This window comes from Lupinus angustifolius, chromosome LG06 (genome assembly GCF_001865875.1).
Source record: "Lupinus angustifolius cultivar Tanjil chromosome LG06, LupAngTanjil_v1.0, whole genome shotgun sequence".
Classification (NCBI taxonomy): Eukaryota; Viridiplantae; Streptophyta; class Magnoliopsida; order Fabales; family Fabaceae; genus Lupinus; species Lupinus angustifolius.
This window is the reverse complement of record NC_032014.1, coordinates 3,899,906-3,917,144: the sequence shown is the minus strand read 5'-3', so window position 1 is coordinate 3,917,144 and position 17,239 is coordinate 3,899,906. Positions and strand designations below refer to the sequence as shown.

Here is a 17,239-nt window from a genome sequence, read left to right as displayed (position 1 = left end):
CAAATTAATGCAGCCAATATTTTTATGGGGTGAAAAATAAAATAATTCTTCAGAGTAATAGTAAACTCTCAATAGTACAAATAAATTAATGCAGATATTGAATGAGATGATACTGTATAATTTTTTCAATTTAAATTAAACAACTATATAAGAAAATGTGAAAAGATTATATTAAAGTTTTGTTACCAAAAGTAGGATCATAAAATTTATATGTTTGCTCACCCACCAAATTTTATATGAAGTTATACACTAACACTCATATGTGAGAGATGATGAAATGAAACAAGAAAGAGAAACATAAATAGTTTTTAAGTAGAAATTTATCAAATGTTCAATGATCATTATTTTTTAAATAACAAAACATATATATGAGTGAGTAGCTAGTATTAAGTTATTAAAATAATTTTTTTTCCAAAAAGTAAGGATATAATATGAAAATGTATATAGTAGTAGCTTCAAACATTTTAGAGAAAAAAGTGACATATAAGTAAAAAGTTTTTATTATATAGTTAACAGATGAATGTGAATTAATATACAATCCAGTAATAAATGGTATGAAAAATAAAACAAAAACTAAGATGTAATAATATTATTCTATTTATAATGCCCTCTCCCTGTACTGCTGTACATAAGAGAACACCTGAACTACCTTCCTCAGAGTCTTTGTATCATTTGTCTCCGCTTTTCTTGGCCCTACAATGGAGTCTTTTCTATTCACTCTAACCAACCCCCTACATAGTTTCCACAATACGTCATCCGCCCCCTTCCGCCTCACCACCACCGCCTCCATTCCGGTTCAGGCGGAGGTAGCTCCCATCTCATTACAAGAAGAACCTTTACCTGATAAAACTCCTCGTCTCATAGTTAAACCTGACTCCTTACAATACCCTTCCGGTTACATCGGGGCGTTTCCCAACCCTTCCAGATCCGACAATGATGACACTGCGATGAGTTATTTGACGAATATACTATCTTCCAAGGTTTATGATGTAGCTATTGAGACACCACTTGAATTGGCGCCAAAATTATCTGAGAGGTTGGGTGTTAATGTTTGGCTCAAGAGGGAGGATTTGCAACCTGTAAGTTCTCTTATAACCATCCTTTTACTACATTTATTACTTCATTATATGAATTATGAATGAATAAATAATTGCGAATTGTTTCAAATCATATATAGGTTTTCTCATTTAAGCTCCGTGGAGCTTATAATATGATGGCTAAGCTTTCGAGGGAACAATTGGAAAAAGGGGTTATATGTTCATCAGCGGGAAATCATGCTCAAGGAGTTGCATTATCTGCAAAGAAACTAAATTGCTGTGCTGTGATTGTTATGCCTGTTACCACACCAGACATAAAGGTACAATTTTTCTTTTCTTCTATTTTTACTTGTTCAGTGTTATGTTTCCATAAAAGAATGTGATAAAATATGTGATGTGTTTTTATTTCTATGGAATTTATAGTGGAAGTCTGTAGAGAGGTTGGGTGCTACAATTGTACTTGTTGGGGATTCATATGATGAAGCACAAGCATACGCTAAAAAACGTGCAATAAAGGATGGTCTTACATTTGTACCTCCTTTTGATCACCCAGATGTTATCATAGGTCAAGGAACAGTGGGGATGGAAATTTTGCGCCAAATTAAAGATCCTTTGCATGCAATTTTTGTGCCTGTAGGAGGTGGTGGTCTCATTGCTGGTATTGCTGCTTATGTTAAGAGGGTTACTCCACAGGTTCATTTCACAGGATGCTATTTAATGATTTTCTTCATTGTATGTCTTTGTTCTTTAAAAGGAATGAGTAATTGACATTGATTACACAGGTGAAGGTTTTTGGGGTTGAGCCCACTGATGCAAATACGATGGCATTGTCATTACATCATGGTCAGAGAGTAATTTTGGATCAGGTTGGAGCATTTGCAGATGGTGTAGCTGTTAAAGAGGTTGGTGAAGAAAATTTTCGCTTATGCATGGAATTGGTTGATGGAGTTGTTCTTGTAAACCGTGATTCACTTTGTGCTTCAATTAAGGTGAGAATTTGGGATCCTTTTGCTTTAACGATTTTTTATTCTCTGTTCGGACCAATCATACATTGACATATATATGAATAAAATAAAATTTTTATAAATAAAAAGTAATATTTTGATTGGTTCTAAGATAAAGAATGATACATCATTTGGGACATGTGATCTTTGTCCTAATATCTTGTACATCTAAAAGTAAAAAGTAGATTTTGTTGCTTGGAACATTTAAGATATGTCAAAATTGTTAAACTTGTTGCAGGACATGTTTGAGGAGAAAAGGAGCATATTAGAACCAGCAGGAGCACTTGCCATTGCTGGAGCTGAGGCATATTGCAAGTATTATGGGGTGAAGGGGGAAAATGTTGTAGCAATAACCAGTGGGGCGAACATGAACTTTGATAAACTTAGGATGGTAACTGAACTTGCTAATGTTGGTCGTAAAAAAGAGGCTCTATTTGCTACTATTTTGCCAGAAGAGGTTGGCAGTTTCAAACATTTTTGTCAATTATTGGTATGTATATATTTTTCTATATTGTTTGGTATTTTTGTAATAATTTAATTGTCATTTCTATCAGTTTTATTAAAACATGTGGTTGACCTTCATTCATATTAAAAAATTTAGTAAAATTCATAACATAATATTATTTAATAATTTTTTTATTTCAAAATATAAAAAGTATCAATATATAAGTATTTAATTAAATAATTAACGTGCATTATTTTACTATACAAACTGTTACAAATAAATTGAAAATATAATGAAATAATATATATTTTATGCTTTCATAACAACAAAAACATACACATAAATTTTAAATTTAATTGAACACCAAAATATTTTAACCCAACGAATAATAATTATAATTATAATAATATTAACCTAATTATAATTAGGTTGAAAGACATTTTTTTTGCTCTCAAAATGATAGCATTTTGATGTTAAAAGTAATTGAATTGACTGATTCGAGCTGATTTAATTAGATAAATTACCACTTTTATACTCAAAATGACCAAGTTGAACTCATATAACAATTTTGGTGTATGATTGATTGGTTTACTAATATAGTCAAACTTCTCTCCTATAAAAAAAAGAATTTTTTTTATTTATACAATATTTTCATCCTCAAAATTAAATATAAAAATAATATTTCTCTCCCGGAAATTATCTGATTTGGTTATTCATATATGAATCATTCTCTTCTTCTCCAGAGGCTGGGGCACTTAAATATCACGGAACTCAAGTATAGATATAATAACAAAGAGAATGCTGTTGTCCTTTACAGGTAACGTCCTATAAATGTATGATTTTTCATTTACTTATTTTATTTTACCAATTTGTATGAAATACCTGATTTTGTTCGTTCCATTTTACATATTAGAACATGAAAAAGGAAAAAAGAGAGAATATAATGATAAATGGGTAAAATGGTAATTTTCATGGTTTTATAAAGTGAAATGGTTATTTGTATCCATTATAGTAGGTAGGCGAATGATACATATGTTGAAATTTTCTTTTAATCTTGTTATAAAAATTATTAAAGAACGGAAAAACGGATAAAATCAATGTGTTTTTCTTTCTTGAGTTAAGATGTGATAGTGGGCTAGTTATATCTATTGTGATCCCTAATTGACGTTTGACCTTCAAAATTTGGTACGAAGATTATAATAATATAAGTTGAGCATAAAAAAGTTGTATGCATTTTTTGGGCAAAAATGGTGGTGACTTGTCAAGTGTTTAGAGATATGATGAAACACATTAAAGTGTATAAGTTGTGTGCAGTATTGGTGTAGATGAAGACTCAGAACTAAAGGCAGTGCAAGAGAGAATGGAGTTATCTCAGCTTCCAACTTCTAATCTGACAGAAAATGACTTGGTGAAAGATCATTTGCGTTACCTGGTATATTGGCCTCTACAATTTCCTTCATAGTGAAGTTAACTTGATCATTTTTGGTTTTCCTGTTGATCCCATGCATGAACAGTTTAATAAACAACATTGTAATTGTATTGTTGTAACAAGTTAAGATTGTTTTGAACACATATTCAGATGGGAGGACAACCAAATATTGAGAATGAAGTTCTTTGCCGTTTTATATTTCCAGAAAGACCTGGTGCTCTCATGAGTTTTTTGGACTGCTTTAGTCCCAGATGGAATATCACTTTATTCCATTATCGTGGCCAGGTAAACACATTCAGGGTTTTATGTTCCTTCCTTCTTTTGTTCTTTGGTCAATGCATCTAATGAGATTATTATTATTATTATTTTACGTGGCTAATAGGGTGGAATTGGAGCAAATGTGTTGGTTGGAATACATGTACCCCAAAATGAGATGGATGAATTCTTTGATCGTGCTAACAAACTTGGATACGATTATACAATGGTGAACAATGATCATGCCCTTCAGCTTTTAGCGCAGAAATGATTTTTGCCACCCCACTAGCCAAATATTCATTTCAACACAGAAACTGAACCACATTACCTTTGAATGAAATAATCATATAATTTTACAAATGTCTGAATAATATCAAAGTTCGACTCACAGGGGTCCAATGCACTCACACACTCTTCTGCCCAACCTTTGGGTATATCACGTATTACGAATATATTGTAATCTTCGAGGCATTCCTAATAATACCAAAATAATTAGGATAATTGAAAATTTGATCTTAAGACTGTGCTATTGATATGGTTATGCTTTCAATTATTTTTCAAAATCTTATAAAAAATGAGAAAAAGATAAATACAGAAGGTCTGTCTTTTCAACTGTACAGAAGTAATACAAATAAATGATGGATAACGTACTGAGTATATATAAATATTTACACTGACAATATATATATATTATAATCATAAAAAATACCTTTCAAAAGTAACTTACTACAAAAATACTGAGAAAAGAAGCACTACTCAATCTTAGGCGTTACCTACTGACTCTTCAAAAGAAACACGGTAAATAAATAATAAATTGGCAGTAAATTATAGAATCTTATTTTTATACAAAAAGACAAAAATTGTTTCAAGTAAAAATAGATATTTGCATTATAGATAGATAACGCCTAAGATTGATTATTCCACATCTATAATTTGGACTTCTACAATTCAATTTGTACACAACAAATGCGAGAAAGGAAATATTTTCATGACATTGCCATCAAAATTAAAATCCGACCATCAGACATAGGTCAAAAAAGTAGCTCAACTGATCCTCCTTCAGAACAATCCACATCATGGACCAGGCTTGCAGGAAGTACAAATCCATCCGCATTAACATGGCAAATTGGTAATATTTACAAATATTTGACCATACCACGACCTTCCACACTCAATTTTGTAGCTTGAAGCTGCTTCTTTTTTGGCGCCCTCAACTGCTGCAACTTCTTATTCATCTGCAGTAAACAATCCACACTGGTCACTGGTCCACATCTCAACTAATACAGATAACAAGGGAGGGACATAGTTTATAATCTTCATTTCTTGTCTCAAGAATTTTAAAAAGAAAATCCTTGTTTGCAAGTCCATATATCTCATTATTTTTATAGACAAATTAATAAAAGTTGAGAATATATAAAATTGATTAAATTAATATCCATAACTCCATTTTATCTCTCCAGTTCCTTATTAGTCCACCATTAAATAAAGTAACAGCTTGGTGTTCTGTCCTCCCCGAAACTGCTTACTAAATAAACTGACATATAGATTCAACCAACATTACACTATGCGACCAGCAATAGTATTTAGAAGTGAAAGAGAAAATGCAAACCTAGACTCACAAAAAATCAGCTTCTATACACATCACATCCAGCAATTCAGTGATGCCCCTCTATCGTTACCCAAAAAACATATCCCATTTTATCCAAAATACCAAAAAAAATCCAAAACAAGAGGGCCATGTCGGAATTGGGTAACAATAACATGACATATCTGATGCACAATTGATACATTTTTTTATGTGAAACTAAAAAAAACAATACAGCTTTAGGGAGATCTGCTTGCAGGTTGAAACTTGGAATGCCAGAAAAAAGGGAAAAATTAAAACAATCATTTGGTTTAAAACTACTTCCTTAATATCTTACAGTTATATAATAGTCACAAAAAGAAATTAAAATGATCATCAATGTCAGAACTTAAAAAAATAAAGGACAAACCTTCATACGCTGCTGATCTTGTGCAGCAGCTTTTGCTCGTGCTCGAATTTCTTCTGGATCAATTTTAGATTGGGGACGGATCACAAAATCCAAAGGTGTTGCTTCTGGCCTTGATGTGAGTTGCCTTGAGGAGGACTGTCCAGAAATAGGCCTGCATCACAGTCAAACAACTTAGCATCCAAAAAATATATCAGTGACTACTCGATTCACAGTGCTTAACAAGTATATAAATGCCATTCAAGCCTTACTGTGAAAGATCCAAATCAAGGTCACCATCCCTAGATTCCATTCCTGCAGCTCTATTTACTGGCCTACAAAAGTTCAACAAAAATAAATAAATTCACTATGTTCCAGTAAGTAAATCTAACTAGGGAAGAGACAAACAATTGAAAAGGTAAAAGAGTACTTCTTCACTGATGGTCTCCTGTAAGGAACTCTTTCGTCCTCGACATTTCTCATGTCTTCAAACCGTGTACTCTTATTAAATATAGGCCGGCTCTGGAATCACAACACAAAGAGAACATATACTTAAATGTCTTAAAAAGACAGTATTTTTTGGTAACAGTAAAAACAAGAGTGGATAATGCTTAAACATAACAGAATAAACTGCATAGGTTCTCTTCTAAGGCTTAAACACTGTATATCTTGAAGGAAAACAAAAGGCTTTAATTTTAAAGGGAAGATAAATGACAAACGATGAAGCAGGATAATAATCATGCATTACTTACCCATTTATCAACCAGGTCCTTCGCTAATTTCCTATTTACACTGATTTCTTCATCGGACTTTGATAAAAACATAATTACCTGTCAGGACAATACACATCAGTATAAGATGCATCTTGATTTTCATTCCTGTTTTTGTTGGGGTGGGTGTGGGGTCGCCTAAATGCTACTAAGATAGCATGTCTATCAAATGATTAAGTCAATAATGGAAGTCAAACCTTTCCAAGGCCACTCTTCTTCAACTGTTCTCTTCTATCATAGTGCTCTAGGTCAATAGGAAACTGCATGACATTAACAATGAATCAGATGCTAAATAATCTTGATAAAATTCACTCATAAATAAAATATTATATTGGTGAGAACTTTAGTACATCATTCAAAATCTGTAAAATTGCTGTGCGTATATTTATATTTGGTAAGCTTCCATCAGGGAGAGGCTCGAGCCAATTCTTCAATAAAGTTAGCACTCCATGATCCAAAAATTCTAATTGAAGTTGTTTCCTGCAAAATAGATGGTATAAATTATTTAAGAAAACTAGGGGGCAATCAAGAACTAAGGAACACCAATTTGTACACTTAACAACATGCTAGGAAATCAATTGCTTACTTTGAGAGGACTTCTGTAAGAAGGGGCAACTTCCTGAGTTTATTAATCGCAGGTTTTCCCTGAATATTAAGTTCAGCATCTTCTTCAGCTGTAACCTCAAGTTCAGCCATGACATTCTCAACCAGTAAAGCTATTTCGGCAGGACTTCTCTTGTTCTTCTTTTTCTTACCTATCTTGAAAAGATTCTTGATTTCATCATCCTCTTCGCCTTCCTCAGCCTAAGAAGTCCATATAACAGACAAACACAAGTATGACAAAGCTTTAATAAACAAAGCAACAAATCTTACAATTGATTTCTCAGACAGCTGTATCTGACTAAATTATAAACACGGCAAATAATCTTGAGATAGCAAAAAAACTTAACCTCAAGAACATTGTATTTTGTTTTAAAACATTCTACTGATTACAGGATCTGATTTCAAGGAACTTATAAGCAGGAAAAAAATATTAAGGGATAAGTCATCAACCTGAGGGGCATCACCAGGAGAACGCGGTTCTTCATCACCATAATAAGCAGGTTCCAGTCCAGTATCATCAATAAAGTTGTCATCATCCACATTCCTCTGACCCTCCTGGTCATCCTATTTCATCGAAACAAAAAAAAATCATCAGAAACAATTAGCACCAAAAAACACAATCACGAGAATCATGCCCATTGAAAATGACAATCCAGAAAATCTAGATTATTATTAAGTTATTAGATATAAGCACTAAGCCAACTAAATTGAATTTATGTAATAATTCTTCAACCATGAAGAGTATTAAGAATACCTCAGAATCCCCACCAGCAATTGAATCCCACATGTCCTTAACTTCTTCACTGTCATGATCCCTCCCTCTGTTTCCAACAGACCCTCTCCTCAAACTCCCGAATTTTGGAGTGCTCTTCCCACCATTAACATTGCTACTACTCCCTCCGAACCTCTTCTCCCCCTTATGCCTCTTCTCCTTCCTCCCACTCCCAACCTCATTCCCCTTCTTCCTCTTATTCCTCGCGTCCCCTTCTTCAGATCCCTCCCTTCCAAACCGCAGAGCATCACCCTCCTCTTCTTCAACTTCATCATACAGCTCAGGCGCCACCTTCTGTTTCCCAATATCACTCTTCTTGATTAGCCTCTTCCTCGGTTTCGCCTTGGAATCATCGGTATCAAAGACTGGAGTCTGGGAACGATCACGGCCGCGCAAATTGTCAACATCTTCTTCTAAACCGTCCATGAGACCGCCTTTTTGATTGGGATCAGGAGACGCCTCGCGATCCGATTGAAAATCGTCGTAATTCATTAACGCCTCTCCATCTTCATCGCGATACCTGAAAAAGAAACAAAAGAATGAAAAATGAATTAGGGAAACGATAACCCTAACCCTAAGAAGGTAAATTTAGATGGGGAGAGAAAGAGAAACGCACGGGTTGTTTTCGTAAGCCATGGTTGATGGTAATGATTACACACACTGAGTGTTAGTGTTAGTGTTTGGGTTTCTGTGTGACAGAGAAAAGAAAAACAAATCGGATATCGTATTTATAGGTATCCATCGTTTCGTCCAACGTCACTATTAACCGTTAGATCAATCTAATGGTTGGTAATTAAAATCCAAAAAGATATCCTAAAATATTTCCGCATATATCATATCTTTCCTAAGTCACTGGAAACGCCACATCTGTACAAAAAATTGGTGTAACATGTCTTAAGTTGAGCTTAATATATGGAAAAGATCACAACTCATTTAAGTGTGTAAGATCTAGTGATATAATTAGATTGGATCCCATGATAATATCATGTGAGAGACAGTTTACAAAAAATATTGTATCTTTACCAATATATCTTTCCATATATTTTTAACTAACTACATATCTAGATAATACTTAATAAATGTACACATGGGTAAACCACCACTGCCAATTATGAAGAGCATTTTTCATGGCTTGAAGCTAAAGCCCCGCGACCATCATGATGAATCCAAGCCTTGTAACATTGTTAATCACACCAATCATCATCTCTTCATTATCTCTGACTCTAGCAACCCCAAAATTCTCCATCACCAAAACATGGTCTCAAAAGAACTTCCAAGACTCCTTCTTCAACTTCAATTTGTTTTCTATCGTGACTCCACAACTGAGCCAAACCCAAAAGCATGTTCTGAAACTACCCTCGAGTTCTTAACACTACTACTACCACCACCAACAACAACAACCCTTTCATCACTTACTCAAGTGCTTCACAAAGTTAGACTGGGAATCCCAAACGTTTGCATGTCAAATCATCATAAACTTGATGGGACAACACCTTCCATGCAGTTCTCATTTCGTTGTTGTGAAATACTTGCAAGAAAAAATGGATCTTGTGGATTTCTTGGTCATCAGCATGTTTGATCTAATGGAGAATAACAAGGAGGTTGCTTTATCATGAGGAAATTTCTTGATTATGTGGATGAGTGGATCTTATGGATTTCTTGCATGATTGAGTTGTTGTTAACAAGGCATACATCAACCGTGACAGATTTTCTCACCAGAAACTGTGAATGGTTCTTTGACGATTTCAATTCAAAACTAATTGCATGAAGCAATCAACTTGCCAAAATCCAAGGTTTAAGTCTGTTGGGACATATCTTATTAGAGGGTAAGAACCATGTTTTGATGTTGAGAATTTTAAGATTGTGATGAATGCTTTGAGGGAAAGTAAGCACGTGCAGTTGAAGGCCTTTCATGTGTTGAGCTATTTGTAGAGAATAAAGAGAAGGCTGATGAAGTTATTGACATACTAAGGTTGATTTCATTTGGGTTGTATAGGCTACTATTCATTCTTATACATAATAAGGTTCAATTCATGCAAATAATTGTACTCTTTCTTAGGTCCTTTTCTTTATCTTGAAAGGCAAATGTTCCTGAATTGTTTATCGAGATTTGAGAGTGCTATTATTGTCTTTATTTGATCTTGTCTCTTGACATCTCAACTAAACTTTAATGGGTTCATCCCTTGATAATCTTACTCATGCCTTTACATTTTCCCTATATTTCTTCAGGCACTTCTGGTTTTCCTTGAGTGAGTTTTACTTAGAATCCACTCCTATTTAGAACAGAAAACAATTACTTTATGACAAGAACACTGTGCCATAGAGCTCCAACCTTACATTTACCTTTCCAGTCTAGAAAATACAGTAAAAATATGTGGTCACTCTTCTAATTAAGAAAAGGGTATTTGGATTCAACATAGTTTTCTGCATCCCATAGGAATGATCCAAAAGCAACAGCCTCCAAAACTACCACTGTCAAACCAGAGAAGGCCAGTGAAAGCAATTCATCATTAGAGGTTTCAATTGGACTTTCATCAGAGACAATGAAGTCCAGTCTTCCAAACAAGGCCCTAATCTGCATTTGAATCAAGGATATAACTTCCTTTGATAGTAAGTAAAAGACTAATGAAGTACAGTATCAAAAACTGATTTTTGGCTATGTGGGCTTGTAATCTAGCTAGAATTATAAGCTATAAGCTCATAGCTTATTGAATTAAGCCCTTTTACGAAGCACCAATAGGTAGCTTATTTTTTATCACTAGCGTATAAGCTCCTAGGTGGTGTTACCAAACACACTCTTTATGTAAAACATGGAGTTGTTAAGAATTAGATACAAGCTTTATTTCACTTGCTCAGGTTTTTTTCAGGTATCCAAAAGATAGCCTTATATTTGATTCCATTAAAGCCTTGAACTTTTAATCATTTCTGCACATTTTAGGAAGAGTATAAATTCAGGAGGAAGGAAGAAAAAATCATAGAAGGAAGACCAATACAACTACGTGGGCAAATCTTCCTACTAAAAAATAACAACCAGATACATTAACACAAGAACGATGGTGTAAAGTAAGATAGAGCAGTAACTAGCCAGAGCAGTTGAAGTCCATGACCAAATCTTCCAAAAGGTTGTATTCTTAGTTACATGTAAGTTGTAACCCTGAACTTGATATTTTATATTGTCCTCCTCAAAGTTCTTTGATTTTCTTAAGTTTGCCACAGCTATTTCTAGTCAAATCAAGGTAAGAGGAGGAAATATAGATTCCTTGACTTACTTGTAAATCATGGCTATAGTGTTTCTCTAACCCACCATCTTCATGAAATGGAATGATGAAGGCCATATCCACAAGCTTTTTTCTCTTTAAAAAATTATGGTTTTACTAGAATTACTGATATTCTTACTGTAAGTTCTGTATTTTGATATTATAAAATGGCATGTTGTTTTTTCGTTTCATGAGATGGCATTTGAGTAGTAGCTCCAGAAACCAGTTTAAAAAGATGAAGGACTGCATCGAATCTTGGAGGAGGAGCAAAAGGATGAAGGTAAATGCAGAGTTGCTAAAACAGTTAGTTTTCTATAATAAATAAATGTGACTTTCAGAACATTACATCAACATATAATCATTATTAAAAAAATATAACTCGAACCAGTAAATAGGTAAAAATGATAAAGAATTTCTTGTCTCAATTTGTATTGTAAACTATATTTTAAATTAATAAAAATATGTCATTTAAATTAAAAAAAGAAAATATTCATTATTGTTTCTATTTTTGCTAATAGATTTAAGAAAAAAAATAAAACCCAGTATATAAGCTCACAAATTAATGGAATGGAACAATGTTTTTACAACATACTCATGCTCTGGCTCTGCATTTCATATATTGAATTCAATGTTCACTTCAATCATAAGATAATGGCACACATAATCCCCATGGACACGGTAACTGAATAAAAATTAAAGGATATGCTAATTAGATTTTAATAAGATTTTTTATCTAGAATTAAGATACAATCAGATTTTCTATTAGTATCTTTGGTAGTTACTATAATTATCCAATAATATTTGTTATGATATTGTGACAATCTATAAAGATTATGTTTAGGAATAGTTGGCATGAAATTAGGAAGTTGTTTATGCAAACTTTTCTTTAGATAACTAGGTGATGCCAAAAAAATGAAATAAGATAAACAAATTATTATAATTGATAAGTGTAATTTTGTGAGAAAAAACCTCATTATTATTTTTGGTTCGTTACGATATAGTATAAGAGCGATTTAAACAATACATTTTTACAATTGTTAATGCATTTTGTAACAAAAAATAATAAAGATACGTTAATTTATATATTATTTAAATTTCTCCTCACAATATACAATGTTTTGTTTACTTAATTGCATATACTATAAACTATGAGAGTTTGTATAAGTGTAAAAAAATGATTGAAAAATTTATATAATTTCAGTAATACTTAGAGGTGTAAGTGTAATGTAATTGATAATGATTCAAAATATAATTTAGTCCAATTTCTTTTGTATAAATGTACATGGTTTGCATTGCAGTTCATTGATAATTTCAAATCTCACTCTACTTCTCCGTGGTTCTCTCTCAGGCTGCGAAACATGGCGTCCGGGTTAATCAACCCAAACCCTATCATCTACAAAAAGAAAGATCGTCGTCCTCGCACTCTCTCATCCGACGAAAACGACGTAGAACCAATCGACCTTCAAGAAATTTTTGATATCCTTTTCTCCAATTCCATAGTTTTGTCTTATAATTTTAAGTATATACTAAGCATGTTGCGATCAGAATAACTTGTTTGGTACGTAACCGTTAATGTTTCCTTAACGATCACAAATCATCTGAGAGATATTAAGGACCCCGAGCACCCTAAATCGTTGGAGGAGTTAGGTGTGGTAACAGAAGAAGGAATTGAAGTTGATGACCAGAAGAGTTATGTTAGGTATTCATGGTTTTATTTTTACGGAATGTGTTTTCAGCAATTTTTTTGGTTTGTTAAGGAGTGTTTCATTTGCTTGTTTTGTTGGATGATGATAACTGTGATTTGGATTAGGGTTACCTTTAAACCGACGATGGAACATTGCAGTATGGCTACACTTATTGGTCTTTGCATACGGGTTAAGCTCATGCGAAGCTTGCCATCACGATACAAGGTTGGAGGACTATTGCTTTTTCTGAGTTTTGTTATGAGAACTCATTCGGTTTAATCATTGGTACTTGGAAGCAAAACATGTTAATAAATTGTTTTGTTATGAATGAATCTGATAATATTTGATTGATAGATTGTTATTTTATGAATCTGATAATATTTGATTGATAGATTGTTATTTTATGAATCTGATAATATACTAAGCATAATCATTGCCGTTTATGCCGAACCTTGTTCGTTATGTTTATCTGATAATATTTATTCAATTTTTGTTAGGTGGATATCAGGGTAGCTCCTGGATCTCATGCTACTGAAGCTGCAGGTATTTCTTCATCTGTGTGTGTTTAAAGGGGATAATATTTGAGTGTAATATCTATAAATTGTGAGTGTAACGATTTTTACACACTAATTACATTATTCATTTGGATTATCTTATGAAGAGTTAATAACATTAAATATAAATGGTAGATGATTCAATAACAATGCATAAAACTCAATATAATGCATACATTTTTTTCCTCATATTATTTATGTACCAGACATTATGCAGTACTTTAAATTTTAAATAATTAATCTTGAGAAGTCTTACCATTCATCTTGAGAAGTCTTACCACTTATGTGGTTGTCATTTCCTTCTTTAAGTAATGCATACTGTTAAAAGTTACAACATATCTGCTTTAATTTTTTACCCAGATTTGGTGCTTTATTTATTTCTTCGATGATTATTTGTTTTACCCAAGATTCTCTGAAGGGGGAAGTGAATTACCACAAGTGGTTGTAACTTTTTGTATTCTCACTTGAATCTTTGATCATGACTGGACATTCACACCTCTTTATTTGTATTGTCAAGACTTGCATTCATTTTTTGGTGATAAATGTATATGCAGTTAATAAACAACTAAATGATAAGGAGCGGGTGTCTGTAGTACTGGAAAACCCAACACTTGTGGATATTATTGACGAATGCCTTACTCCATCTTATGACTGAAGGAGCCTTTTCTACTTCCAAAGCAATTAGACTGTAAATCCTTTTTGTACTTGTCGAAGAACTTAGTCAGTTTTATCTGTAGATCCCTTTTATATTATTGATGTTTTTTGATTTGCATGATGAGATGGGTCTGTGTTTCTGTGACTGAGTTTTATTCTGGATTTTTTCACCAGTAGTTACTTTAGCTTTCTGAGACTGTAGAATTTTAGAGTGCTGTATGCATGCAGCACTTGAGAAGTCTGCACCAAAACGATTGTAGAGTAGAGCCGTCTTTAGTTCATGATCTGGGAATCTAATAGCCTCATCCAAATTTAAACTTATTGATGTTTGATAAAATTATTTCCTTAATATTTGAGAAGCAATGATATTAGAGGGAACTGATACATGTCTGAATTCACAATACATTTGGCAGTTGGCACGATGGAACCCCAACTCCTTGGTATGAATTTCACTAGTTCATAGAGAACTTTCACTAATTTAACCACATTCAAATTCTCATACAGAAGGAAAAGCTCAAAATGATAAAAGATAGTGATCACTGTCACTTTGTAAAACATTTTGCTCATCAACAAATTATAAAGAAAATTTGACTCCCTCACCATCAGCTGAAGTCCCTTTAAAGACCACAAGCTTACCCTTCTGCTCCAGTAGTTTCAAACTACGGTTCAAAATAGTTCGGTCTATCCCATGAAGCTCTGCGATATATTAAAAATAACCAGCAAAATTCAGTTACAACAGAAGCAAGGGTCAGTATGTGGGAAATAACTGTAATACATTTATATTAAAAAGAGTATTAAAATAAACGGACACAAAAAATGAGCCAATTTCAGAGTGTGAAGTAGGGAATGGGCTAATGCTATGAAATTACACATCAGATTAACTTGTGCTACTTAGAACGCAATTGTTTTTTACTTCAAGGAATCAACAAGTTGGCCCAAAAGCTATTCAAATACAAGGCAGCTATCATGAAGCAAACACTAGAAGGGATAAGGTACAAATTCTTACAAGCTTAAATAATAACACCTATTGATTATTCACAGTTGATTCTATTCTGTCTTGATTGCATTGCAGTATATGTGAGTGTAACGCCAAAGCCACTATGATCTCCCACTCCACTTAAAAGTTGAAAAACAAATCCAAATCCCACTACTTATTTTACATCTCTAACATGACTAATTCCCAATGTTAAGGTTGAAATCATGCAGGCTAACTTTTGTACTAACTTTTGTTTTGGTGTTGTCTTTTAACAATAGGTGGTCTGTGTAGATGACTAGATATAAAAAAAGGAATGGGCGGTTTTTTAGTTTAGTATTTCAAGGAGAAAGGTGGAACTCCTATTAAAAACTCTTCTAAGTATAGTAGATCAAATAAAAGTCAGTCCAATTCCTAGAGGAAGAGAGAAAAGGAAAATGATAAAGAAACACTTACATGTTTTGTCAATGAACATGATTTATAATAGAGCATTATGGTAATGTTCGATCTAAGTAACCGACCTCACCTTGTGGGATAAAGGTTAGGTTGTTGTTATTTCAATTCCATTCAGTATCCAAACTATGAGAAAGTAAGTAAATAATCCCTCAAAAAAGGTCTGATTCAACCAGACTAATTGAAATGTGGAAACAAATTGAAACTGAAATGGGTTAAACTTTTAAAAGACCAGCCAAAAGTGTCACAAAAGAAATAACTGGATTTCAAAAACAATAGTTACAAGCAACCTGATAAAATACTCATATTACATGTAAAATTACAAAATTAGGATTGGACTGTTCATCATAGCTTCAAATAGTAGCAGATAGCCAGAAACCATTAAATTTTTCCACATAAAATTTGGAATCATGAAGTAAAATTACTTTCTCCAGTTGAGTATCCACAAAAAGGGGTCATCAAAACTAAATTTTAACATAAAAATTGCCACAACGATTAATGGACTGTTTATTATAACTGGTATATGAGAAAAATGACGAAACATGTTGAAGCAAAAATGGAATGGGTAAAAGGGGGATTTACGTGAAGTAAGGTGGGTAATTGAAGAAATGTGGTAACTTCAAATTTCCTAAAATCTGCATCTTCCTTCTTCGAGTGCATCAATGCTATGCACAAACTCAGAAGCTTAAATACTCGCGGGAAAGTAAATACCGCAGAGGAATTAAGATATTGATGTGAGTGTGAAGAAACGATAAAGGATTTTTTAAGTAATTATGTTATAAGAGTTAACTTTGATGGAAGGAGTGACATAAAAGTGAGAAGAAGAAGACAGCATTGTTGAGTGAGAGAAGAAAGCTGATTAGTATTTATCTTTACACTCTGTAACTCTTCCATTCATTAAAACCAACCACCCCATTTCCTCTTCTTCTTAGTTCTTACTTACTCTCTTTCTCAACTTCATCTCTCACTTTTTTCTACTTTACTTAACTTCATTAATGGTGGTGATGATGGGTTGTGAGGAACTTTCGTCTTTCACCTCTCCAACCTCAAAAGCAAGAGTACATTAGATTTCAAGATCAGATTCCTTCTCATTGTGTCCCTTCTCTCAGGTATAATCTCATCCTCCATGGCCCCACTTTTTCCTTACCTCCTTTCTATCACTGTTTTACTTCAAAGTGTTATTTTTATTTTACCTTTTTCTAAAAGATTCCCTTTTTAGCTCAAATTTTCTAGCATTTCAGTCTTTTGAGGAGGAGTCTATTTCTAGAATGCATGAACAGGGTTTTCTGGGTCAAAGTGACGAAGCAGGTAATATTTCAAGGTGTGGTAGTTTTTTTATTCAACTTCCCACTCCATGCCTTTACTGTTTAGCTAACAG

At 33.3% G+C, this 17,239-nt stretch overlaps 3 protein-coding genes across 3 annotated transcripts; 2 read left to right on the top strand and 1 right to left on the bottom strand.

Moving 5' to 3' along the window:
• Positions 699 to 4,554, top strand: LOC109350392 (threonine dehydratase biosynthetic, chloroplastic-like). Its single transcript, XM_019591633.1, has 9 exons — positions 699 to 1,079; positions 1,178 to 1,357; positions 1,461 to 1,730; positions 1,820 to 2,026; positions 2,280 to 2,531; positions 3,230 to 3,303; positions 3,801 to 3,918; positions 4,066 to 4,200; positions 4,298 to 4,554. Exons 1-9 carry the CDS (start codon positions 699 to 701, stop codon positions 4,439 to 4,441), a joined length of 1,761 nt encoding a protein of 586 aa, XP_019447178.1. The 3' UTR covers positions 4,442 to 4,554.
• LOC109349069 (protein IWS1 homolog 1-like) lies at positions 5,061 to 8,969 on the bottom strand. The gene is made up of 11 exons (XM_019589718.1): positions 8,902 to 8,969; positions 8,268 to 8,805; positions 7,964 to 8,077; positions 7,497 to 7,714; positions 7,261 to 7,390; positions 7,108 to 7,170; positions 6,893 to 6,970; positions 6,571 to 6,662; positions 6,413 to 6,475; positions 6,165 to 6,315; positions 5,061 to 5,405 (listed from the first exon to the last, which is right to left on the bottom strand). The coding sequence occupies exons 1-11, from the start codon at positions 8,919 to 8,921 to the stop codon at positions 5,307 to 5,309; spliced, it is 1,566 nt and encodes a 521-aa protein (XP_019445263.1). The 5' UTR covers positions 8,922 to 8,969; the 3' UTR covers positions 5,061 to 5,306.
• Positions 12,871 to 14,641, top strand: LOC109349067 (protein AE7-like). The gene is made up of 6 exons (XM_019589715.1): positions 12,871 to 13,018; positions 13,136 to 13,241; positions 13,353 to 13,452; positions 13,725 to 13,770; positions 14,336 to 14,472; positions 14,552 to 14,641. The coding sequence occupies exons 1-5, from the start codon at positions 12,901 to 12,903 to the stop codon at positions 14,434 to 14,436; spliced, it is 471 nt and encodes a 156-aa protein (XP_019445260.1). The 5' UTR covers positions 12,871 to 12,900; the 3' UTR covers positions 14,437 to 14,472; positions 14,552 to 14,641.

What these genes read in the sequence shown, in the direction of transcription:
- LOC109350392 (XM_019591633.1), top strand. Translation starts at nt 699, where the DNA reads ATGGAGTCTTTTCTATTCACTCTAACCAACCCCCTACATAGTTTCCAC. An exon ending in AGAGGGAGGATTTGCAACCT is followed by an intron (nt 1,080 to 1,177) that starts GTAAGTTCTCTT and finishes AATCATATATAG; the next exon opens with GTTTTCTCATTTAAGCTCCG. An exon ending in CACTTTGTGCTTCAATTAAG is followed by an intron (nt 2,027 to 2,279) that starts GTGAGAATTTGG and finishes AACTTGTTGCAG; the next exon opens with GACATGTTTGAGGAGAAAAG.
- LOC109349069 (XM_019589718.1), bottom strand. Translation starts at nt 8,921, where the DNA reads ATGGCTTACGAAAACAACCC. An exon ending in CTCCTGGTGATGCCCCTCAG is followed by an intron (nt 7,715 to 7,963) that starts GTTGATGACTTA and finishes TGGACTTCTTAG; the next exon opens with GCTGAGGAAGGCGAAGAGGA. An exon ending in AGGACCTGGTTGATAAATGG is followed by an intron (nt 6,663 to 6,892) that starts GTAAGTAATGCA and finishes TTGTGATTCCAG; the next exon opens with AGCCGGCCTATATTTAATAA.
- LOC109349067 (XM_019589715.1), top strand. Translation starts at nt 12,901, where the DNA reads ATGGCGTCCGGGTTAATCAACCCAAACCCTATCATCTACAAAAAGAAA. An exon ending in GACCAGAAGAGTTATGTTAG is followed by an intron (nt 13,242 to 13,352) that starts GTATTCATGGTT and finishes GATTTGGATTAG; the next exon opens with GGTTACCTTTAAACCGACGA. An exon ending in GCTTGCCATCACGATACAAG is followed by an intron (nt 13,453 to 13,724) that starts GTTGGAGGACTA and finishes AATTTTTGTTAG; the next exon opens with GTGGATATCAGGGTAGCTCC.